Source organism: Sprattus sprattus, assembly GCF_963457725.1.
Source record: "Sprattus sprattus genome assembly, chromosome: 5".
In the NCBI taxonomy this organism is placed as follows: Eukaryota; Metazoa; Chordata; class Actinopteri; order Clupeiformes; family Clupeidae; genus Sprattus; species Sprattus sprattus.
This window is the reverse complement of record NC_137924.1, coordinates 15,560,242-15,570,045: the sequence shown is the minus strand read 5'-3', so window position 1 is coordinate 15,570,045 and position 9,804 is coordinate 15,560,242. Positions and strand designations below refer to the sequence as shown.

The 9,804-nt window shown below is 40.5% G+C and overlaps 1 protein-coding gene across 1 annotated transcript; it reads left to right on the top strand.

The window, feature by feature from the left end:
• The first annotated feature begins 942 nt into the window (after positions 1–942).
• Positions 943–6,764, top strand: LOC308364963 (rho-related GTP-binding protein RhoE-like). The gene is made up of 5 exons (XM_080838255.1): positions 943–1,144; positions 1,446–1,533; positions 2,763–2,872; positions 3,264–3,398; positions 5,303–6,764. Exons 1-5 carry the CDS (start codon positions 1,040–1,042, stop codon positions 5,549–5,551), a joined length of 687 nt encoding a protein of 228 aa, XP_080694381.1. The 5' UTR covers positions 943–1,039; the 3' UTR covers positions 5,552–6,764.
• The last annotated feature ends 3,040 nt before the right edge of the window (positions 6,765–9,804 follow it).

The following is a 9,804-nucleotide window of genomic DNA, read 5'->3' as shown; positions in this document are numbered from 1 at the left end:
CAAGTGTGTTTTGGGGTGACACACTAATTGCAATGTAATATCACCCACACAATGCTTTCTAGTGTTCATTACAACCAACAGTCGGTGACTCATGCCACAGAGCAGGCGTGGCCCTAAGGCAGATGATCCTCTCTCCAATGTAGCCCTCATTACATGTTTCCTGGGAAGAAGTCCACTGAGGGCACAGTGAGCACATGCCATCTAACACCAGCGATGAGTGTTGGTCATGCAGAAAAAAGTCCCACTGTTTTGGTCTAGACTTGAGACTTTCACTCTCAAGCAGATATGGATCTATGGATCTTGTTTCTCCTATGATGTGATAACAGCATGTGCAGGCTTTACAATGTAATACAATAAACAATATTCCATTTATTTTGTCTTTTGGTTGGCTTGCTCTCTATTTGGTCACAAACTTCATCACAGTTTCAGACAATTCTGGATTTAGGGTTGGGGCACCCATTGTCTATATCAGAGGCATTGAAGACAATTGTCCCTGCTGATCATGACAAACATTACACACAACACAATACAATGCACACAATACAGCATACATCGATATGGTGCTGTGCTGGGGATGAATATGCCCCCAATTCCCCCTGAAAGATATTGAAAGTAATTAAAAACTCCGGGGAGTATTACTATTGTAACTGTTATCTTAACCCACATTCATTCATACACTACATTACCCTACCTCTTCTGTGCTGGTTCAGTTCAAATATGCTGCCCACCTTAGAGGGCGTTCCTATTGTGTCCATTCTGCTTTTCACACATAGCGAGTAGGAGTTGCGTTCTCAGATTATTAAGACAAAGATGATTGGTCCTTAGACTATCATTACATCCCTGCCTATTTGTAAACAAGATTCGAAAGAGCGTCACGTCCACTAACGCACTGGTGGGATAACTACGTAAGGGCTTCACCTGCCCCAGCAAGCGTATTGAGGTTTGGCACGTGCGGCGCTCATTTGCTGGGTATTCCTATCTGTGGACTTCTATTTCACGACGTCAATGAGCACCAGAGAAGCTATCACAGCAACGCGACATGGATCTCAACCAGAATGTAAAATATAAGATCGTGGTTGTCGGGAATAGCCAGTGTGGGAAAACTGCTTTACTTCATATATTTGCAAAAGACTGCTTTCCAGAGGTACGTTAAGGATCTTCGACCTTCACGGGACTTGGAATCCTGCATGTGCGCATGGGTTTCGGAGGCATAAAGGCACCTTGTGGACATCATGCTATTCAAAAGTTCTTTAATTTATACTGGCACTGTGTCAGTTTCTGACATAATGTGCGGCGTTTCAATATTATGTATAGATTTGGTTTCAGTAGGATAAGTTACATTACAGCACTTTAGCCAATAATGATATTACAGTGATTTAAATGATTTTATGATGTTGAATTGAAAGCCAATTTACTTGGTGTTACATATTTCTTTTCATGTGCAGAGCTATGTTCCCACTGTATTTGAGAACTACACTGCCAGCTTTGAAATCGACGGACAACGAATTGAACTTAGTCTGTGGGACACCTCAGGTAAATTATTCTCTTTATGTCACAAAGACTTGATATCAGCCCAGTCATAATTAGGATTCAAGGATAACCTATCAATATCTCATTTTGAAGTCGGCCACCCTGGTTGCTGGAAAAACATATTTGCTTGGTCTGATTTACATGCAAACAAAGACACGATTCAGATCGAGATTGTCCCAGTTGATACATCTGCATTTCAGAGACAACAATAAGGTAATTTGCGTTCAGGCTACAAACCAAGGTCCATAAAGCTCCAGTTGGAAGTCCATAAGAAACGTTAATACCTAGAGAGGATAACCGTCGTCACTGTCCAATGCCACCCCCTGTCGACATTAGGGAGACAATAGCTGCATTAAAATACATCAATATGAATTGAATTGAGTACATATGGCAATAGGCAGTAACAACACTACCTAACTTATACATTTAGAAATTTCAAAGAAGATAGGTGGCTGTTTTGGGTGTTCGCGCATGCTTGGGTTACTTGCATAAGATATATTGTCTCATTTATTAGGTAGAGTTTTCAGAGGAATTCCTGAAAAATCACATAAAGAAATAGCAAAAGTGCTTCATCACAACCTGGGGTCTTTCATGTGGTCAGCTGCACAGCAGTTAATTGGGCACAGCATCATCCACTAAACACTCCCAGCCACTGGCTTTACCTCCCATTAACGTTAATAATTTAAAGTGATGCAGGTGGCAAAGCCTTGAACACTCAGCCAAACACTGTTTTCTCATTGAGTCAATGAGCAATTAGGCAATAAGTACCACAGCGACATACATTTAAAAAAAAAAAAAAAAAGATAATTTCTGAAAGGAATATTCTGAAATACATGTAGCTCATTCATTTTAATGTGTACTTGTAGTTACTATAGTTCAGGTATACTGCGTGTGTTATGTAAAATAATGAAACTAAGATGGCCATCTTTCCACTACTATGACTTAAGCCTCCTAGAATGATTTAGAGATATCTGTGTTTCCACTGACCTCACTTCAACTCTGTTAGCATTAGTGAATTGAAGAGTTCATGTAAGGCCAAAGACAGACTGGCTAAAATGATTGGTCAGGGAAATTATTAATGTATGAATATGCGGAGGTGCAGACTTCCCCTTAGAGGAGTATTATATCATGTCCAGATGAAAATGTTAGACCATGAAGAGAGCTTGAATGTGATAAAAAATACATGTTGGTACAATACGTGGTATACTAGTAATGGCATTTTGCGTTCACAGGATCAGCCTACTATGACAATGTTCGCCCCCTCTCCTACCCTGACTCTGATGCGGTCCTCATCTGTTTTGACATCAGTAAAGCAGACACCCTGGACAGTGTCCTTAAGAAAGTAAGCATTCCTGAGGCTATAACACGTCCTAAAATAAACACACCCTTGCCCTTCCATCAGTGGGAAGCTGACAGAGAAGCAGTTTATAGACTTATGATGGACTTCAGAATATCTTGTTTGTTATGGTGGTGACGGTGAAGTGGTATAGAAAACTGGGATTGGTGGGAATTTTGTATTTGATGTCGCCTTGTTGTATGATGAGTGGTATTAGATCTCAGTATGTTTGACACGGTGGCATTAAGGCACCAAAATATCTCTGTGACATTTACCTGTGGACTATAGTTAGAAGGGATAAATCAGCAGGACATACTGTATATTCTACACCACTTTAGGTGGATATATAGGTTGTAAAAACTGCAGTGAAAACAACCTTCTCCCACACTCTCTCTAGTGGAAACCTGAGGTGACGGAGTTTTGCCCCAACACCCAGGTTTTTCTGGTTGGATGCAAGTCAGACCTTCGCACAGATCTGTCCACGTTGTTAGAACTTTCGAATCACCAGCAGATACCAGTGTCATATGACCAGGTGAGCATTATTACAGTGCATGAAATGCCCTGTATTGTTATTCCTAGGCTTCTTCTTCTTCTTCTTCTTCTTCTTATTCTTGTTACCTTTTTCTGCGATTAATTCAGCCCGAACCGCTTAATGTAGAAACTTCATTCAAACTTTGACGCGTAGGTCTTGTAAACGACACTTATGCTATGTATTTTTCACTTTTCTAAACTTTATACTTTTTAAGATATTAAAGAAAAACAAATATAAATGTCTCCCATTGACTTACATTGGGCCATTATGACATCATAATAGGGTCTTTAAACTGGCTTGCACCTGTGCTTCACTGACAGCTGCACCAAATCAAAGGAACCTCTACTCTCTCTGTCCCTCTCAATTTAACTGTAACTAGGAACATTAAGACACCATCCATTCTCTACTTTTTTTTCTCTCCATCTCTCCATCTTTCTCTCTCAGTCAACTTTCTCTCACACTCAATCTCTCTTCTTCACTCCATTTTTATCTCATCTTTTCAATATTTTCACTCTCTCTTTATCTCTTCATCCAGAGCCACTCTTGTTCACTCTTCTTTCCTTCTTCCACTCTTCTTTCCTTTCTTATTTTCTTCTTTCACTCTTCTTTCCTTTGTTCTTCCCTTCTTTCACTCTTCTTTCTTTTCTTATTTCCTTCTTCCACTCTTCTTTCCTTCCTTCACTCTTCTTTCCTTTCTTCTTTCATTATTTCACTCTTCTTTCTTTTCTTCTTTCCTTCTTCCACTCTTCTTTCCTTTCTTCACTCTTCTTTCTTTTCTTCTTTCACTCTTCTTTCCTTCTTCCGCTCTTCTCTCCTTTCTTCATTCTTCTTTCCTTTTGTCTTTCCTTCTTCCACTCTTCTTTCCTTTCTTCTTTCCTTCTTTCACTCTTCTTTCTTTTCTTCTTCCTTTCTTAACCTTTGCATTTCATGCACTGGTATTTCCTTCAGGAAATGCATTTTCTAGTTACAGTGCATGAAATGCCCTGTATTGTTATTCCTAGGCTTCTTCTTCTTCTTCTTCTTCTTATTCTTGTTACCTTTTTCTGCGATTAATTAAGCCCGAACCGCTTAACGTAGAAACTTCATTCAAACTTTGTCGCGTAGGTCTTGTAAAGGACACTTATGCTATGTATTTTTCACTTTTCTAAACTTTATACTTTTTAAGATATTAAATAAAAACTAATCTAAATTTTCCCATTGACTTACATTGGGCCATTATGACATCATAATAGGGTCTTTAAACTGGCTTGCACCTGTGCTTCACTGACAGCTGCGCCAAATCAAAGGAACCTCTTCTCTGTCCCTCTCAATTTAACTGTAACTAGGAACATAAAGACACCTTCCATTCTCTACTTTTTTTCTCTCCATCTCTCCATCTTTCTCTCTATCCCTCTCAGTCTACTTTCTCTCACACTCAATCTCTCTTCTTCACTCCATTTTTATCTCCTTTTTTCAATATTTTCACTCTCTTTTTCTCTTTCACTCTTCTTTCCTTCTTCCACTCTTCTTTCCTTCTTTCACTTTTCTTTCCTTTCTTCACTCTCCTTTCTTCTTTCCTTCTTTCACTCTTCTTTCCTTTTCTTCTTCAACTATTATTTCCTTCTTTCACTCTTCTTTCCTTTCTTCACTCTTCTTTCCTTTCTTCACTCTTCTTTCTTTTCTTCTTCCACTCTTCTTTCCTTTCTTCTTTCCTTCTTTCACTCTTCTTTCCTTCATCCTCTCTTCTCTCCTTTCTTCACTCTTCTATCCTTTCTTCTTTCCTTCTTCCACTCTTCTTTCCTTCTTTCACTCTTCTTTCTTTTCTTCTTCCTTTCCTAACTTTTGCATTTCATGCACTGGTATTTCCTTCAGGAAATGCATTTTCTAGTTAATTTCACAAACATTAACACAGTTCTGTTTCTCAGGGTTCAAACATGGCCAAGCAGATCTCGGCCCCGTACCTGGAGTGCTCGGCCATGCAGTCTGAGAACAGCGTAAGGGACATTTTTCACGTGGCCACTCTGGCCTGCGTCAACAAGGGCCACAAGAATGTGAAACGCCAGAAAGCCTCCAAGGCCGCAAAGAGGATCTCCCACATGCCCGCCCAGGCTGACCTGGCTGCTGTGCCATCAGATATACGCAAAAACAAAACCAGAAGCTGTACTGTGATGTGAGGAGATGGACCTAATGGTGCTCATATGAAGCCTGACAGCCGGGCAGAGGAGGACAGTATTTGAAGGATCCTGGGATACTGTGCTAGTTGTCTCTGAATACCTCCTGGGAAAGGTTCTACACCTTAACACGTGTGCATCTCGCCCAGGTTATTGGTTGTTGACTGGCCACCAGAACTACAGCCAAGATTTAAAGAAACAGCAGAGTAAAGATGCTGTGGATGTCAGAGTCCTGGTAAGAAGAGTAGACATTGCTTCTGGATGTAGTCTACTTGTCAGTCATCACATCACGAAAGGGGTGACAAACCATCACTGTGTTGAGGTCTTATTCTGAGAATGGTTCAATCTGTTATACTGAAAAATTAGTGGAATCCTTTTTTTTACCTACTTTCCAGGATGTTGTTATGAAATACTTCTGCCTTCCAGATCTTTTGTCCTCTTTACATACCAAAGAGAAATCCTGACAGTTTGTTGATATTTCCAAACTTCCTACAGTAGCTTGATATTGGAGGGGTTTGCTGTGGACTGTTCTGGTAGAAACCTCTGTTAAGAAGATATGTACATCTTTTGTAACTCGTTATGCCAGTAGAACCGCTCCAAACCTCAACTTCAGTGCCTAAGTAAATGGGTTTGTGAATTTAACATGTCGGCTAGATGAAGTTGTGTTTTTCAGTCTGTGAACATTAGATCCATGAGTAAACAGCTATGCAAAAATTCTGATTGGCAAATTGTATAGCCGCCATATACAACTATCAGTCATCTGCCTTTTTGGCATCCTGTCTTTCGTCATATCAGTCTGCTATTATAGGTCACCCTGGGAGTAATCTCATAACAATACAGTCCTGCGATAATTGACAGAATCTGCTGACAAGAAACTGAAGCTGACCACTGCGTGACCCAAGGATTGTTTTTATAGTACTACTTACAGTACCTGTCCTGGAACTTCTCAAAACGGTTCAGCCTGTAAGACCTCAGCCTTTCACAGGGCAGTATATGCGCTGGTGCATACATGGGCCATTTATTTCATTGCATTTAAGAAAAATAAATGTACATGGCATGAAATGAAATGAAAATTACATTTGGAACAGTGAAGTCATGAAAACCATCGGCTCTTAGACGTCTGCCATTTGAATGTCTGTGGTTAGACTTAGTTTTTGAAGTATTTATTTAAGTTATGTATTTTTGATCTGCTTGTAATAAATGTCCGTTTAGAGAATTTTCAGTAGCTTCCCTTTATTTGTAGTCAACACAATCACAGTTCAAGGTAACGCATAGTGCACAACTGAATTTATGTGGAAGGAAGTCAACTTGTTTCAGTCCAATCAGGTGACAATGATGTTTAATAGGGTTTTTTTAACTTCACAATAAAGATAAAACAAGATTGATTAGTTGTAAATCAATCTGTCCAAGTGACTGTCTCAGACTCACTCAATGTGCTTCATGGCCCATAAAAGGGAAAAATATCCCTCACTTTGTTTTTCGCTTCACACTGCCAAATAAGTCATAGTGATGGATTATCCGCTGAGCCCCTTTCCATGCTGTCTTATTTCAATCAGCTCAAATGGTTGTCCTCAAAACTTTACTGCTCGTCCGGATGTGTTGAGATTTGGGCCGGCTAATTTGCTCAAAGTAACCATGATACAGCATGTGTCAGATTGCAATTTATCAAGGTGCTCAACATATTTGACTAAACTCTCTATCTCCTCTAAAGAATAATATACAGAGGGTGGTGTTTTCTCCCTGTGCCTCTTCCTCCATCTTCCTTTCTCTCACGCTGGGTGTCTCTATGATGGTGGCCCGGCCCTACATACTATTTCCATAAAGAATGTGAGACATGGTGCGTGACAGCATCCCTGGTGTTTCCGCCATTAGCCCCCTAATCCGCAGCCACCTCTCCCATCATGTGTGAGAGCCCTTTAATACTTCCTCCCTGCCTCCTTTCCAACATAATGAGGCAGACTCGTAGTGTGGTGACAATTTAAATGGCAATTCACTTCACTTCACGAGACACTCTCCGCCATAACAGACAAAGCAGGCTACAGGCTTCCCACTTCCGACTGCACACAGCGCAGGCCTAATGAGGCACTGCAGAGGGTAGCAACCCCGCCTGACAGTGGAGACAGTTTTCTATACGTGGGTGGGTGAGATTTAAGATAGCCAATTCTGTGAATGTAGCTCTCATTCAACAGAGACATGAGCTTTTAAAACAGAAGATCACAAGGCACTGGCATGTAAAATGGCTCCACCATTCCTCCCCAACAGATATTTGTGCTAGAACTTATACTGCCTATCCCGCAGAGTTCCGGTTAAACATCTCAGGATCATTGGCTAACTGGTTTAAACAAACTTTGAGCTATCTTTTTAGACATCCCTGAGTGTCTCCAGTGTTATGGTGTATGTAAACAGGAAGACAGGCATTCCCACCTCTTTCCTCAAAGTACTGCTGATGCTCTAAGTCCCTAATTTACTGTGATGCAGCGTGCCAGAATCAAGCCCAAGGGAGTCTGTCACTGGAGACAAACTGCACAGTGCACAACAGATACAGTCTGGTGCTGATAGGAAATTTCTACAGTCTCACTTTTTGTGTCGCGTTAACTGTGTTCATTGGTAGGCAATATAGTGTGGGTCTTTAACACAAAACAAAAGAATGGCATTCTTTAGGGCTTCATTTTTGGTGAAAATAAATCAATGGGGCATGTAATCAAGACATGATTCAATGCTTTTTGACTCCTCATGTTCCATTGGAAAAAGATTTATTCTGTCCGTAACCAAAAGAATAACCTTCCTTGGACTCAAAGCTGTCATTTCTTGGGGTTAATTAATGGCTACTCTTCTCTCTCTCTGTGAAGCCTCAATGTTACAGAGTAGCCATCAATGCAAAGATAACATCGGAGACAAAGTGGGATCGACCTTCTCTGATTAACCTTTTGACCTTCATGGATTTCCCTCTCCACCACAAACCGGAAAGCAGTCATTAAGAGCAGTCACCATGCCCGGGGTCAGGGAGTCCCTGTAGCTATCGATTGGGTGGTAACCCTGTGGACAATTAACCTGAGATGCTGTCACAAAGAAGAACCTTTCCCATTTCAGCTGCCACAGTGCTTCTTCACTGCTGCCATTTGAATCGTGACATGGGGACACATCGGATTCTTGGCTTGGATAGCTGTGACCTTACAGTAACTTAGCCAAAACCAACCACAATTGTGCTTATAGTGGTATATAGAAGACCACTGTACTGTGAACTGCAATATAGTAATGGAGAAATGTCCAAACAATTGAAATAAAAATATATACATGAAAATAAGGAGCTTCTCTCTTCTAGTTAACCCATGTGCATGGAACTACAGCATGCAGACAATGTAACTGAAAACACAATGGAAACAGTATAGTATTTGGATGAGACATTTATATAGTTAGACATCCCAGGTTATCCAGCATTCTCCCAAAACAAATTTGACAAAAATGCTCTAAACTTTCTGACCTTTCTATGTGGAGCATGCTCATGTGTGTAGGTGTAGGTTGCTGCAGGGTGCAGCTGTTGAGAAAACATACTTGCCACAGTACATAACAGATCCATAGGTCATGGAAAAAAAATGGCATAACCTTTATCTTTAAAGGGTGAGTTTAACCCCAGGCACAATGGATAAATAACAACCAAGGTCAAGTTCAAGTTCAAATCCCAAATGTACATGGAATCTGTTCGGGTCTACATACACATGCATGTTGCTGAAGATGTGTATTTTAGACATCGTCATGTGATTTGAACATTTTATTTTGCATCCGTGTAGCAGTAAAAAGTAATTTGGTAGTGTTGCTCATGAACATGTGTGGATATAATACATTACTTTTTTTCATCTATTTTGCAAGCAGGTCCCCTCAGAGACCACACAGATGCAGATATAATGTGTACACAGTGGTGTAATGTAACAAAGTAATAATACTTCTTCTGGTCTGTGACATAGCACCCCATTCAGTGCATATGTTGTAGATTATCGAAGGGAGGTGCTCTCCTTTGACTACCCACTGCAGCACCATAGGTAGGCCAATCAACTACAGACAATGAATGTGGTGTTACGTCAGAGACTGGAAAAAGAGATAAGGTAAAACACTGACTGTACAAACAATCATTTTTCACAGTTTCCACAAAACCCCTAATTTACATATTTCAGAAACGGACAGCAATATAGCTGTGAGTAGGAAAATGCCAGCAGTGTAGAGTAGGTGCGTGTGGCGTTTTGATGACATGTTTGCAGCCT

Coding starts and splice junctions, on each gene's coding strand:
- LOC308364963 (XM_080838255.1), top strand. CDS start 1,040: ATGGATCTCAACCAGAATGTAAAATATAAGATCGTGGTTGTCGGGAAT. Junction 2,873..3,263: donor TGGACAGTGTCCTTAAGAAA/GTAAGCATTCCT, acceptor CACTCTCTCTAG/TGGAAACCTGAGGTGACGGA. Junction 3,399..5,302: donor TACCAGTGTCATATGACCAG/GTGAGCATTATT, acceptor TCTGTTTCTCAG/GGTTCAAACATGGCCAAGCA.